Below are 16,626 nucleotides of genomic sequence, written 5' to 3'. Positions count from 1 at the left end.
TCCACAACAGTGCGGTTCTCGCGAAATTTCTTGCCGCGCACGGCCGCGTTGTGGAATGGTCTGTCCTCGGCGGTATTTCCAAACCACTACGACTTAGGGTCCTTCAAGAAGCGAGCATATATCTTTCTTAAAGGCCGGCAACGCATCTGCAATTCTCCTAGTGTTGCGGATGTCCATGGGCGTCGATGATCACTTCGGTGTTCGCGCCGCTCGTTTGCCCCCTTCTCATATAAAAAAAAAAAAAAAAAAAAAGGTAGTAAGTGCGTTGCGATTAAACATCGACTCAATACAGTTCTGGTGTGACTCAACTATAGTGCTGGGCTGGATAAAAACTTGCAAAAAACAATTAAAACAATTTGTATATGTTACGTATTTGGAGTAATGAAACGATTGCTTGCTTAGCGCAGACTGTTTATTCAAAGTGTTGTCACATTGACGGCGGGCGTAGCCGCCAGTTCAGAAACATGCGCTGTGCAAACGCATACACAACATCCCTCCCCCTTTAGATGTGACCTTATAAATAATTAAAAATCAAAATAAAGAATAAACAATAAACAAATAAACAACAACAAATTAACAAGAAAATAACAATACAATTACACAATACTGACATGCAGAGCTTATGACACATATAACAAATTTAATTTCTAAGCTAGCCCTAACAATCATCCTCTTCGGACTGCGCAGGGCGCCTAACACCCCTAGCCACTGTGACATTAGGATGGTTGATAAGCGGTGTGTGCGGCGGCGAGCACGCCTCCTCACCTTCCCCCTCAGGCTGTTCTCCATCACTAATGCCCTGTGCGACTCCTGGCTGTCCGGAGGATGTTGGCGATGTTGGGATACTCACTACAATTTCATCATCATCATCGTCAACATCCCGCGAGTTTACATTAGTAGCAGTAACGTCTGCTTTGCATAACCACAATTGATTTTTGTGTTTTTTAGTGGTAACTAAAGTAGCATTATCCTGTATAACATATAACACTTTTCCCAGTCGCCGTAACACCGTACCTTTATGCCAGGTGAATTTATTATTACTACTAAACTTTTTATAAAATACCTGTTCACCTGGGGAAAAGGAAATTTTATTTTTCCCACCATGGGCTACGATCTGTGCCTGCTGCCTATCATGCACAACATCGGCAAGGGCGCTGAACGAGGACGACGGCTCTTTGGGATTAATTAGATCCAACCGCGACCTGAGTTTACATCCGTATACAAGTTCAGCCGGGGAGAAACCTGTGGTGGAATGAATCGAGTTCCGATAATCGAACAAGAACTTTAGGAGACGTAACTTACATTCCTTCGCTGTACGACTAGACATGATGCTGCTTCTAATACCCTTTTTTACAACCTTTACCGAACTTTCTGCCTGGCCGTTGCTAGCCGGATGGTACGCCGGTGTAGTAAGATGACTGATCCCATTGCCTGCGCAAAACCTTGAAAATTCTTGCGAGGCAAAGGAGGGCCCGTTGTCGCTCACTATCGTTTTCGGTAACCCATAACGCGCAATGTACTCGTACAACCGCTCAACTACTGCACACGACGTTGTGTTCGCATTCATGTCGTATACCTCGACCCATTTGGTGTACGAGTCTACGACGACCAAATACGTACGACCGTTCAAGGGTCCTAAAAAGTCGATGTGCACTCTGTAAAATGGCTGAGGAGGGAACCTCCACGGCACCAGCTTCGCCCGCGGCGGTGACGGCCTCAGCCGGGTGCACACCTCGCACGACCCGATAAAGTTTTCAATCGCTTCATCGACGCCCGGGAACCAAAATCTCGACCTCGCATCGGCCTTGGTTTTTACTACACCTAAATGGGACGTATGTAATTCGTCCATTACTCTTTTACGTAGTGAGCTTGGAATAATAACCTTGTGCCCTCTCATTAAGCAGCCGTTTTCTACCGATAATTGATTTCGACACAAAAAATACGGCTTCAACTTTAAATCGACTACTTTGTTCGGCCAGCCGTTTAAAACATGATTCATGACACGGGACAAAATAACATCTTTAGCTGTTTCGTGACGTAATTCGCTGACGGTCATAGGCAACGTTCCGTCCACGACGAAACAGACGTATGCGGCCCTATCGCACAGCGCCGCGGCGGCGTCTGCGCACGACGCGCGCCCCGCCTCTGTGGTTCTCGCGCCGCGCTCCCCCGCCCCCGGCAGACTCGCGCGCGACAGATAATCTGCGGTATTATCGGCGCTGCGAACATATTCTATCACATAGTTATATGCGCTTAAAAACATTGCATAACGTTGCAGCCTATTTGCCGACACTTCCGGGATACCCTTATGCGGACCAAAGATAGTAATTAGCGGTTTGTGGTCGGTTCGTAAGACAAAAGGATCCGCTCGACCATACAAGTATTGGTGAAACCGACGCACTCCGAATATGATCGCCGTCGCCTCTTTTTGTATTTGTGAATACCTATGTTCAGCGGGCGTTAGCGTGCGCGACGCAAAAGAGACAGGTCTCTCGACGCCGTCGTCCCCCACTTGCGACAATATTGCCCCGAGGCCGGTGGGGGACGCGTCGACCGTTAAGATAAGTTTGGCCTTTTGGTTAAAATGAGCCAAAACCGAATCCGACGCTAGACATTTCTTTATAGCTAAGAAGGCATCTGAGTGAATCTTCGTCCACTTCCATTTAGTATTCTTTTTCAGTAGCTCGTACAATGGACTTAACATCATTGATGCACCGGGTACAAAATTCCTATAGTAATTAGCCAGCCCTAAAAATGATTGTAACTGACTAACATTACATGGTCTAGGTGCATCTATTATTGCTTTAATTTTTTCCGGTGATTTTTTAAGACCGTTCTTATTTATCACGTAGCCTAAATAATTAATTTCGTCTTTAAAAAATTCGCACTTTTCTTTTTGTAATGTTAGCCCCGCTTCCTCGAGCCTCTGCAATACGCTACTAAGACGCGTCAAGTGTTCCTCCCTATTACTACCTGTAATTAAGATATCATCGAGGAGACACAACACCCCGTCTAAACCCGCCAACACGGTTTCCATGGCGCGCTGGAATATCGCCGGGGCCGAGGACAAACCGAATACGAGTCGCGTATACTGATACAGCCCCCGGTGCGTGTTTATGCACGTCAACTTCTGCGACTCCTCATCGAGACACAGCTGATTATATGCGCTTGACAAGTCTAGTTTTGTAAACTGTTCGCCGCCGTGTAGCTTCGAAAACAGCTCATGCACCGTCGGTAGGGGAAATTGCTCGACTACTAACTGTTTGTTGATACTAACCGAGTAGTCGGCGCATATTCTCACGGAGCCATTTCTTTTTAAAACTGGTACTATAGGGGACGCATACTCGGAATAGTCGACCGGTTTTAGGACACCTAGATCGACTAACCTATTTAGCTCATCGGTAACTTTTTCCCTTAGAGCGAATGCAATAGGTCGCGCCTTAAAGAAAATTGGCTTCGAATTTTCTTTCAAAAATAATGTTATTTTATATTTCTTGAAAGAACCTAAAGTGTCCGCGAACGTTTTGGAAAAACGAGCCTGAAGCTGTTCTATTGAAAGCGATGAATCACAATATTTCACCGGCGCTAGTTCTAAATTAAATTTTGAGATAAAATCCCTGCCGAGAAGTGCCGGGCCACCACCACGTACTACATATACGTCTATAGCGCGGTTAACCCCACCGAATAACATTTTTGAATCGCGCATAACACCTAAACAATGTATTCTTTCGCCCGTGTACCCCATTAACTTTTTATTTGACGGAGATAAAGACACCTTATGAAAATGCCGTCTCCATGTAATATCGGAGATGACCGTTACAGCGGACCCGCTGTCAATTTCAAATTTTAAAGTTACCCCGTTTAACCTAACGCACTCCACCATAGGTTCGCCCCTAAAAGAACGGATATGATACAACTCACCATCGTCATCGTTCTCGTCCGTTCCCCTCGTCACGGCTGACGTCACCAGGTTCACCTTCTTGCACATACGTCGGAGGTGCCCTGTTTGTTTACACTTTTTGCACGTATAATTAACAAAACGACACTCTGACGTCCTGTGGTTAAAATATCCACACACGGAACATTGTACTTTTTCCGACCTATTCTCACTCACGCTTAGTTCACTTTTGTTCGGCTGTCCTGTTTTACACAATACTTCTGTAGGCGCGGCGACGACGACGCTGGTCGCAGCGGCTGCGCAGGTGGCTCCCGCTCGCGCGCATCGTATGTTCTCGGCCAGCTCCACCACTCTAGCCAGGGTCAGGCCACTCAGATCCTTGCCAAAGATTTCTTCTTTCTCGAGCCCCGGCAGCATCCCCATGATGAAGCGGTCTCAGAGAACTTCTTCTAGGTTGCTGAAGCCACAATTAGCCGTGAGACCCCTTAGACGAGCCGCCCAATGTATAAAGTAAAGTAATCAGTTAATTGCGTCGTGCGCACACGCATGTAAAACACCTCCCGCCAAAAAATTGCGCCAAAAACACATTTCCGGGCGCTCGCGAGTGAGAGTGGTCTTATCAAGTAGAGTGAAGTGTGGTGCACTAACGACGCTCAAATCAAGTGTAAATTCACGTCTGTTCCCGAGGAATGAGGAGGTAACTTTGGAGACGGATAACTACCGGGCAGCCTGACAAAAAGTTTTAATTGTTATACGACCAGTTGGCGGCCGCCGAAGCCTACCCGTCATCGAAAGAATCAAGGAGATCGCAAAAGAATCTGCAGAGATATTCCCAATCAAAGTGTTACGCTATAACCTCTAAAAACATGTGGTCTTTGTTCACGTGTTGTTTGTAACACGTGGTTTTACGTGCGAAACACCACGCAAACCCAACTTGGAGTCTCCGCAGCCGGATCGAGGAATTCGCCGACGCCTACAAAACCAACTCTGAGGCTGCATAACCAAGAGTACCAGAAAACCGCGAGGGCTCTTCCTTGTTCTCCAGGCATAACCCCCCCGAGCTTGGGCTCATTCGAGTCGGGGCTTAAAGACCATTTGACCCCCATTCTTATCTAAGACCCCTAATTGTAGCCCCCCCCCTCAACCCCCCCCCCCCCCCCCCCCCCCCCCCCCCCTCCACTCGCCAATCTCCCGCTGGGACCCCTCCCCCGCCCCCTCGAAATAGTACCCCAACCCCCGCAACTTATCTCAGGAACCACAGAGGCTAGACCCCCCGAGTAACGGCTCATTCTACTCGGGAGAGGAAGGCCAGTGACCTGGCCCCGACAGAATCAACTACCCATCCACCTAGATTTTCGGACGGTATTGAAAGAGCGCGCACTAAGAAGAATAATCTAGAACAAAGTAAAACACTACAAAATACACAGAAAGAAGAACTAACTACTCAAATTTAAAAAAAAAAAAAAAAAAAAAAAAAAAATGTCGGATAAAAAACTGTGTGATAACAAATCGTCAGATAAAAAGTCGACAGACAAAAAACCGACGCCCGGACCATCTTCACACAAAAGCGCGCCAGCAACAAAGTCTCTCAAAGTACACGGTCACGAATCCGTGCGCCCCAAAGCGGCAGCCCTGACAGGCACTCAATCCTCTCTCACATCATCTGAGTGCTCGGTCCCTGCGACCGAAGCTCCGCGCAAGGAACCGTCGCATTGGGGACTCCCCATCCATACGCAAGAGGAGCTCCAAGTCACTGACGAGGAATGGTCTGACGCGGACAGTGCAGCGAGTGCACGAGTCAGTACACTGCCCCTGACAGGGCAAGGGACAGACATAATCATGGACCTGGCGCCTCAAAAGGCATGCGAGTTGCTGCAACAAGGCAAAAATGCACTCGAGAAGGCTGGCAATATGAAAAAGGAATGTAAAACTGAAGTGAACGAGTGTCTCCAAAGCCTTCAGAAAATTGTCCTCTCTCTGTCTGATTCACGACGAAGTTATAAGGCCGCACTCGAGCAAGAAAAAGCAAGAGCCGCAAAAGAGTTAATACGGTGTGAAAGGGCCCACGCTAGAGAACTTGCAACTGTTCAAAAAGAACATACAGAGAAGCTAAAAGTTGTGGAAGAAAATACGGCAGACGCCCTTAAAATTGCCGACGAAATTAAAAACTGGCTTAACTCTGAACTAGACGGCCCGCTACAAATCATAGCTAATACTTACAGCGAACTTCAGCAGCTGTCCTTGAGACCCCAACCTGCAACTATAGTTAAGGAGAGAATATTTCACGCATCAGGTCCATTCAGCATCCAACTCAGTGATCTGGCTGCTAAAATGGAGACAGTTGTGAAGCAGCTAGAAGGTACCCGAGCAGATATTGAACGATGGCAGAGCCCCAATAATTATTCACCTCAACTTCGTACACTGGAATACCCGCCTCTGGCTTCATCAACAGACAACCTTGAAGAATTCACTAGAATATTAAAAAAAGAAGTTTCTGACCTAAAAGCCTTCTTTCAAACAAACCTATCGACGGCTGCAAATGAGCACCCTGGATTAAATAAACAGACTGCACAGCATAACATTCAAGAATCGCTGGTAAGAGTTCTCACTGGTCTTGATGAAGCCAAAGTGGAGAGGGCGGAGATGAAGGACATCCTACAGGCGAGCAAATGCAGCCACGAAGCGCTCCCTAGTTTTGCCTCAGAAACGGTTTTAACAGAGATCAAACAGCAGTTATCTGACCTCTTGTTGCGCCCAACTCAGGATAACATCCCTGTAACGAACACTGTGCACGAAACGGAGCACATTTATAAACGGAAAACTGATCCTCTCCCTGAACCAAGACGTTCCTACGCACAAGCCCTCCGAAGAATACCTCCAGTTCCGAGGTACAATGTCTTAGTCGAGTCTGTGGACCCACGACATACATCGGATGATATTGTCCAGAGATTAAAAACCGGCGTTAACATAGTGGAACGGGGCATTGGAGTATCTGCAATACGGCGATCTAAAAACCAGCGAGTAATTGTTAGCTGTGAATCTGCAGACGAACAGCAAAGCTTTAGCGAAGCTTTAAGACAAGCCGATCAAACTTTATCGGCAAAACAGCTACCAAATAAATTACCACTACTAAAAATTGTTGGACTAGCGAAAGACCTCACCGATGTCCAAGTAACGGAGGCTGTACTTAAGCAGAATAAAGACCTTTTAAAGGACATTTCGTCAGAACGGCAGCACATCAAGATAATAAGGCGTACTAAAGGGAGGAACGATGTACTCACTAACGCAGTTATGGAAGCTGATCCAAAGATGTGGAAAGCTTTAGTGAACCAGAGAGTACGAGTCGGGTTCCAGGTACTAGTAGCCTATGACCAGTCCCCAATCACACAGTGTTATAAGTGCATGGGCTTTGGACATATGGCAAAAGCATGTACTGTTACAGCGGCTTGCGGATATTGTGCAGACCATCACGAAACGCGAGATTGCCCCAGAAGGAATGGGTTGCCACATTGCATCAACTGCAACAAGCATGGCAGGACGTTAACTCCATCTCATCCAGCATACAGTTCAGAATGTCCTCTATGGCAGAAATGGGATAGAATTGCTAGATCAAGAGTCAACTACTGTTAACGATAAGGGCACGGATGTACAATATTCTAGAATCAAATTTGTTCAAGCCAACCTAGGACGTGGATATGCGGCGACTAAGGACATCATCTGCACAGCCATTCAAAGAAAATACTCAATACTTATGCTTCAGGAACCGTATGTAGGAAACAGAGGTCAAATATGTGACATTGAAGGAGTCATCCAAAATACCAACGGTCAAGGCATCGTCAAGTCTGCGCTTGTTATTCTAGATAAAAGAATATCGATATCAATTAACCGTGATTTAATAACCAATAACATAGTCGCCCTCAAAATCCACATTGGTAATATCGACCTCGGAGTCATCGGGGTTTACCTTCAAGGAGACAGACCAATTGTGGAGGATATACATATCGTATCTCAAAATATAGACAAACTAGGGACTAAAAATATAATATTAGCAGGAGACTTCAACGCAAAAAGCCCCTGGTGGGGATCCAAAACCGAAGATCACAGGGGCTCTATCATTTCCGACTTTCTGGCTGAAAAAGGTCTAACTGTACTAAACCGAGATTCAACACCTACCTTCTACACAATTAGAGGCGGGCGGACACTCACCAGCTGTATCGATGTTACTACAGTTTCACAAGACTTCTTGCATGCAGCCCAAGATTGGAAGATTGATCCTGACTTCTCACACCTTTCCGACCATAGGCCCATAACATTTGCGCTGTCGCTTGTCAAATCTCTCTCAGCTGGACCCAAACCAACAACACGTATCTATAATACCAAGAAAGTCGATTGGAGTAAATTCAGAACTAGTTTAGAAGAGAAATTGAAACAGGAAAATCTAGACAGGGATTACATAGAGAAGATATCTACTAAGCCGGCTCTAGACGATGTTTGCGAAAAGATGACAGACATTGTTAGGGAGACTTGTGAAGAACTTATACCAAAGATAAAGGAGGGTCGCACTGATAAACCAGTTTATTGGTGGACGACGAAGTTAGGAGAACTAAAGCAAGAAATGAAAAGGCTTCGGAAGAAAATCGGTAAAGCCAACAGTTTACGGAAACCTTACGTTATAGAAGAATATTTAAAAGCAAAGGAGATATACAAAAATGAGATTCAGGCGGCAATAACAGAGAGTTGGAAAAGGTTATGTGCAAAACAGGAAAGAGAGACAGTTTGGCAAGGAATTTATCGGATATTAAAGGTTTGTGAACCTAAAAAAGATAACGAATTGTTAAAAGATCCAGCTACCGGAGTAACACTTTCTCCCGCGGAATCAGCTGCGTTGTTAGGCCAAAGCTTCTTTCCTTTGGATCAAGCCAATTCTGATACAGAAACACACCACATCATACGTAATAAGGCAAAAAAATTAAACACTAGATCTGAAACCGAGGCCAACCCCCTAATTGTCGACTGCACCTCAGAGGAGATTTTCACAATATTAAAGAACATGAGCCCAAAAAAGGCTCCTGGCCACGACGGACTTACTTCCGATATATGTACTAATGCTGTCTTATCTAACTCCGACACTTTCACTGCTTTGTATAACGCCTGCCTAAGGATCGAACACTTTCCCATAGTTTGGAAAAAAGCCATAATTAAAGTTATTCCAAAACCTGGAAAAGAAGATTACAGTTCTCCCAAGTCCTACCGACCAATTGGTTTATTACCTATTTTAGGAAAAGTCCTTGAAAAACTGTTTACTCGTCGGATCAATTGGACTCTAGGATCTACTGGCTCTCTAAATGCTAGGCAGTATGGCTTTATGCAGCAAAAAAGCACCGAAGACGCCCTGTACGATCTTGTATCGAAGATTAAAGATGGCTTACGACAACGTATGATGATAGTCGTAGCCGCCCTAGATATTGAAGGCGCTTTCGATAATGCTTGGTGGCCAGCTGTAATTACGGAACTTGCCGCTAAAAACATTGATAGTGCTACAATACGTTTGGTAGGAAGCTATTTATCTGACCGCACTGTGGAAGTTAGATATGCAGGGGCCCTAGATGTCAGGGAAACCAACAAAGGCTGTATCCAGGGCTCAACCTGCGGCCCGCTCTTCTGGAATATTCTGATGGACCCTCTGCTTCAGGCGGCTGACGGACTAGAAGCTCATATCCAAGCTTTTGCCGATGACATAGTGATAGTCGCCACAGCTTCTACTACAGATAAGGTCGAGGAAATCATGACAAGGGCTCTAAACGCAGTGTCCAGATGGGGTGAATCGTTCAGAATGCGCTTTGCCCCACACAAAACGCAAGTCATGCTCGTCACCAAAAAGCTAAAATACCGGGCCCCACGCATAAATTTTCAAGGAACCGAATTAGATCTCTCTGATTCCATCAAAGTTTAGGCCTAATAATTGACCGAAATCTGAACTTCGTAAAACACATCTCATCAAGACAAGACAAGGCAATAAAATTATTTAAATCTATATCCAGAGCAGCAAGTGCACATTGGGGCCTTAACAGCAACGTCTTGAGAATTATATATAGTGCTGTAGTCGAACCAATCGTTCTTTATTCCGCAAATGTCTGGGCTCAAGCTTCTCATAACAAGACAAATCGTAAGCGATTGGACAGTATAGCAAGAAGCTTCTCAATTAGAATCTGTAAGGGACATCGCACTATTTCCACCGTAGCCTCAGCGATTCTGGCTGGCATCCTCCCTCTGGATCTTAGAGCTAGAGAACGAGCTACCCTGTACGAGATAAAAAGAGGAAAAGAGCTTCCCGAACTGCCTGGTCGAGCTGTGGAGCGTGATATTGACCCACATCGACTTCCACATCCAGCATATAGGCAAAATAAAACTTTTAAAATTATATCTACTGCAGAAGATCTAGCAAGATTGAGCAATAACAAATGGCACATTTTTACTGATGGAAGTAAACTGGATGGAAAAGTCGGAGCGGCTGCCTCGTTTTGGAAAGGAGGGACAGAGAAGCATTACAGTACAATAAGGCTGTCCAATTACTGTAGTGTCTTTCAGGCGGAGTTGGCAGCTATGAGACTGGCGCTGCAAGTCATCACCCGGAAGCCCAAAAGCTACAGCGAAATAATCGTCTTGAGCGACTCTCGATCAGCTTTACAAATTATATGCGACTCTTCTTCCCTGCATCCACTAGCCGTAGAAATACGCGAACTAATAACACTAGCAGAGCACAATGAGATAATAGTCGAACTCGCATGGATAAAGGCACACTACGGTCTTTGTGGCAACGAGCGCGCAGATGAGCTAGCCAAAAAGGCCGCATTGACCTGTAATAAGCCACCGGCATATGATAAATTTCCGATCACGTTTGCAAAGCGCTCCATAAGGGAAGCCTCCATAACAGAGTGGCAAACAAGGTATGATGACTATAATGCTTCCAGCCCTCTAAAGCTCTTTTTTAACAGTGTACGAGTTGCCTATCGAGTCTTACGAAACTACGAGCATAACAACATACGTAGCCAGCTGCTGACTGGTCATGGGGGCATTAAGTCATACTTATATAAATTTAAGCTCGCTAATAACCCATCCTGTCTATGCGATAATACTACCGACGAAACCATAGCACACATCTTTCTGGATTGCCCAAGATTTGCGAGACAAAGATACGCCTGTGAGAGTACGATTGGTCAGTCTCTAACAAAAAATGCCCTACACTTAATAATGGAGAATGATACATTAAGGATCATATTATTAGATTATGGATCAACCATTATGCGCTTGGCTGCGAAGGCCAATGGCTCCAAAGTTGCCTAAATTAATATTCACGAAAAAAAAAAAAAAAGAGAAAAAAAAAAAAAAAAAAAAAAAAAAAAAAAAAAAACCAAAATAAAAAAAAAAAAAAAAAAAAAGTAAAAAAAAAAAAAAAAAACTAAGGATGAAATCCATATGTAGTAAATATAGTTTAATCAATAATTAAAATAATCCAATTACTTTATTAACAAATGTATATAATATGTGAATTGTAATGACAATATTTATAAACAATCCGAGGCCCATCCCCATCACTGTACCTTTTGTTAAAAGCTCACTATGTGTTGGGGGACCTGAATATCAAACAGCTCATATAAATATGTATGATGTATAATTTCTGTTATATTGTAATGAAAAATATAAATTCATAGATAATTATAGATTCAATTCATAGATAATTGTAGTTATTGTAATTCGATATAATTGTTCGTTAATATTTGGGAAAGCCGTAAATGTACTAAATTTAATTATATTAGTGTTTAGCATAGCTACAGAGTAATATAAGGAATTTTAAGGAAACCAAGGTTGCTGCAGAACTGATAGCAGCAGGGATAAGGGAAATTAATAAAAAAAAAAAAAAAAAAAAAAAAATATGTATAAACGACTCCGCGGGTTGCTGAACTGCAGCGTAAAAATTGTACCGCTCGCCGAAGCCGACGCGTTTCGGAGTGAAATATGCATCTAGGAGTCCTAGAATATCTTCGTAGGGCACCTCGTTGAGTTCTTTGGGTAGTGCTAGGTCTGCTGCTAACTTGTATGTCCCCTCGGAGAGCGCACTAAGCAGTATAGCTCGTCGTTTAACTCCCGTCGCATCGGTTAAATGGTTCACGTCGTTCGCGATAAACCACTGCGTTATGCGATTTTTATACGTCTTCCACATTTGCTCACTATGATCAAAGCACGATAAAACATATACAATAGAGTAGAGTATACAATAGAGTAACAGAAATTACTAATACATTTGATCCAGCAGCATGGAATTATGTCCCAACCAATCTCAATCCGTCTGATATAGGTTCCAGAGGTTTGAATCCTTTACAACTCAAAAATTCAAATTTGTGGTGGGAAGGTCCGCACTTCTTGCGGCATCAAAACATAGATTGGCCATCCCAACCTCAAAACTTAGATATTTCAAATTTACCAGAAATAAAATCTAACTTTCATATTTCTGCGACTGCAGTCTTACAAGATATTGATGAACATTTCACAACCAAATATTCAAATTTTAACAAAATGCAACATATCGTAGCTTATTTATTAAGATTCAAACACAATTGTCAAAATAAAAATAATAAACATATTGGTCCACTTAGACTTTCAGAATTAAAACTAGCATTATTAGTGTTGTGCAAAAGAGTGCAACTAGATATGTTTAATAAACAATATTTTTTACTCATGAAAGGTGAACTTTCACCAAAAGATAAACTGATTAAATTGAACCCTTTTATTGATAATGACCATCTTATTAGAGTTGGAGGTCGATTGTCAAACTCCAACCACGACTATGACACAAAACATCCAATATTGTTACATGTATCATATCACATAACAAAAACATTAGTACAACATTACCACACAATATTATTACATGCAGGACCACAATTACTTTTATCTACACTACGGCACAAATTTTGGACCGTTGGAGGACGCAACCTCTGCCGAAAAATAACACATCAATGTACAACTTGTCTCAGATTTGCAGGCAAAACTTACCAACCAATCATGAGTACACTTCCTGCGGAGAGGTTGCAGTCTGAATTCGCATTCTTAAACACAGCTACAGACTATGCCGGTCCAATTATGATATTGAACAGAAAAGGTCGTGGTGCACAACTTATCAAATCCTATATAGTTGTGTTTGTATGTTTGGCAGTAAAGGCAATACACCTTGAGCTCGTCACCGATCTCACTTCGCAAGGTTTTATTGACGCGTTAAACAGGTTTATTGCCCGCAGAGGTAAGCCAGCAACTCTTTATTCTGACAATGGAACTCAGTATAAAGGGGCGTGTAATGAATTGTCAAAATTTTTAAAGAATAACTGCAACAATATAATTTTATATTCGGCTGAAAATGATATAAATTTTAAATTTTGTCCTGCTTATAGTCCCAATTTTAACGGTTTGGCAGAGTGTAACGTATTTAAAACGTCACATAGTCTGTGCACTGCGGCTGTTATATAATGACCACTATTTTATCATGTAAGATTACTAATACTAGTATATAAGAACCTCTGTTATATAACGACTACTATTTTATCATGTAAGATTACTAATACTAGTATATAAGAACCTCCCTTTGTCTTAAATTATTTTGTTATTCCATTCCCACATAAACTAACTAATTTATATTTGTTTAAGTATTGATAAGTACCATTTCCAACAACTTGTTTAAATCTGTCAATACGACATTTAAGAGTCCTGTTCACACTATACCCTTAATTTATATTTGTTTTAGTATTGATAAGCACAATTTCCTAACAACTTGTTTAAATCTGTCAATACGACATTATAGATTTCTGTTCACACGATACCCTTAATGTATATTTGATAAAGTACCATTTTAAACCTGTGAACGCGTCATTTAAAAGTGTTGTTCACACGCTACCCTTAGTATATATATTCAATGTCTAAATGGGATCGACACACTCACTGTTTCGACGTACTACAGTTAACATGTTTTCAGTAAGGAATTGTATCCTAATAAAATAAATTATTTTATTTAAAAGTTTTGTCACTTTGCCATATAACAAATTTGGCGCAGTCGGTAGGATAAGTGCATAAGAAAGTCGAAGTAATAACGTGTAGGCTCCGGAAAAGGAAACAAATCGCCAAAAGACGAAGCAGACACGGAAACTGAAGGTTTTAAATAAATACTTCGCCGGACCTTATAATGAAGCACGCAGTTTATATTGCATTATTGTGGTAAGTGGCTAAAACTTTGCTCTGTTTCACCATATACTATATCCAAATCCTATATTTCTACCATTCCTCGTGTATTTAACTATTTATAGTATATTTTACTATTACCATTCCTCGTGTATTTAACTATTGCCATTTATAGTATATTTTACTATTGCCATTTCTCGTGTATTTAACTATTGCCATTTATAGTATATTTTACTATTGCCATTTCTCGTGTATTTAACTATTGCCATTTCTCGTATATTTTAGGCTAGTTATTCTTGTACTATTTTTGTATTCAACATGTCAAAAACCAATGACGTTTGTATAGATCATAAAGGGATAGAAATGCCGATAGGGACCCTTCTACAACTTATCCCAGATTTCGATACAAAAAATAACAACGATATATACAGATACATACGGTCGTGTGACGCCGCATTTAACCTAGCGACTATCACCCAACAACCGACAGTACTAGTTTTTGCCCTAAATAAAATAACTGGCCCCTATTCTGCAGACGTACATGCCAAACAATTTCTTAACTGGGCGGAATTAAAAACATTTCTAATCCAAAAATTTTCGCAAACGAAAACTCTCGCGCACTTAAACATGGAATTACAATCAATGTTCCAAAAACATAACGAGTCGATTACAGAATACTATCATAGAGTAGAACTCTGTCGAAGTAAAATAATAGAAAAACTGAACGCGGAAATCTTAGATAATACTTTACTGGGTCGCCTAGCAACCACTGAGGAGACCGCACTAAATGTCTTTATAAACGGTATTAGTTCAGATATCGGAATGATGTTAAGGACTAAAGGGTTTAATAATCTGTCTGAGACAGGGCGTTTCGCCCTACAGGAAGATAAAATCAGAGCCATGAATAACGCCCGTCAAGCGCTATTTAAAACCAACTCCCCACGTCTCTCAATTGTACCACATAAGCCCCCGTTCTGTACAAACCTTCCCACTCAACGTCCCATGACCTCTCCTCCGCATAGACCACTAAGCAATCATTTTAACCCAACACACAAAAACATTAAGATATGCAATTATTGTAAACACCCAGGACACGTCATAAGCGAATGTCGCAAACGAGCTTACAACAATAACCTTAGAAACAAAAACCAACTCGCTCAACCGACACCATCCACTAATGTCAACAATTTAAACTGGTCGGCGACCAACGAGATGGGCAACTCGTCGGGAATCGCTGTCTGCCCAGAGACTTCCGAATTGATCGAAAACTTAAACAACCTCCAACTCTAGAATACCACCGAAACAATATGTTAAAACAAAGTGCATCTCTAGATAATAAAACAGCCAATCGGAGACAATTTAGAGATGTATGCGTTCAAACCGAAGAACATACCCAAACAATTAGCTTTAACGAAACCTACGAACAGGGTAGCCAGCCCCAAACTCTCGGTTTCCCCACAAGATCTACTATATCCACTGAATCCTCTAACTCTACTAATTCTAATAAATCAAGCGAACATTCTAAACAAATTCAATCATCCAAGCCCATTACAAAGTCCTCTACAAACTCTTTAAAGGAAACCTACGAACAGGGTAACCAGCCCCAAACTCTCGGTTTCTCCACAGAATCTACTACTTTCACCGAATCTCCTAACTCCAGTAAATCTACTAAATCAAGCGAAAATTCTGAACCTATTCAATCATCCAAGCTCCTTACAAAATTCTCTACAAACTCTACTACCTCTACAAAGTTCACTAAATCCAACTCGCGTGCCAAAACAAAACTTAAACCAAAACGAAAATTCAAAAATCCTAAACCCGAACTCAAATCTGTTACCAAATCATATAGTATCAAGTCCTTAAACATACCTCCCGAAAACCTACTACATTGCAAGTTCCATGTCGACGGCCAACCACTCATATTATTAATAGACACAGGAGCAGCCATCTCTGTTATACAAAAAAACAAAATAGGTAATAACTTAATCGACTCCTCAAATAAAGTATCCATAATAGGTGTCTCGAATACCGAATCTACAATTCAAACTTGCGGCACATCCGATATATCTCTTGACCGATTCCCTAAACACAAATTCCATATTGCCAACCTAAATATTTCCGCTGACGGAATATTAGGTAACGATTTCATGTCAAAATTTAATGTTAATATATACGTCCAATCAAAAACTATGCGAATTCGGGACATTTCATACAAACTCTTTTTCTTGGGCGAAGAACTCAATAATCAATTTACAGATAAGCAACTTATACCAAAACGGTCTGAAACCGTAATTATCTGCCACAATGACGCGATCGTTAACGGTATGGCCATTCTCGACAAACAAATGATAGGCGAACATCTAACTATTCCTAATGCACTCATTAACGTTAACAATAATAACTTTCTGATAACATGCGTAAACTCCAGTGACGAAGATAAATATATTTCCACTCCAAATATTCCTAATTTAACACCGTACACCGAGTCTATAGATAGTTTC

The 16,626-nt window shown here is 42.0% G+C and overlaps 1 protein-coding gene across 1 annotated transcript; it reads right to left on the bottom strand.

The window, feature by feature from the left end:
- Positions 1 to 658: 658 nt before the first annotated feature.
- On the bottom strand, positions 659 to 4,321 carry LOC123723305 (uncharacterized protein K02A2.6-like). Its single transcript, XM_045685888.1, has 7 exons — positions 4,111 to 4,321; positions 3,857 to 4,002; positions 3,278 to 3,439; positions 2,974 to 3,154; positions 2,445 to 2,748; positions 1,064 to 2,219; positions 659 to 970 (listed from the first exon to the last, which is right to left on the bottom strand). Exons 1-7 carry the CDS (start codon positions 4,319 to 4,321, stop codon positions 659 to 661), a joined length of 2,472 nt encoding a protein of 823 aa, XP_045541844.1.
- Between the last annotated feature and the right edge of the window lie 12,305 nt (positions 4,322 to 16,626).

The sequence above is a fragment of the Papilio machaon genome, chromosome W (genome assembly GCF_912999745.1).
Source record: "Papilio machaon chromosome W, ilPapMach1.1, whole genome shotgun sequence".
Taxonomy (NCBI): Eukaryota; Metazoa; Arthropoda; class Insecta; order Lepidoptera; family Papilionidae; genus Papilio; species Papilio machaon.
Note: the sequence above shows the minus strand (reverse complement) of the source record. Positions and strands in the feature narration are given on the sequence as shown.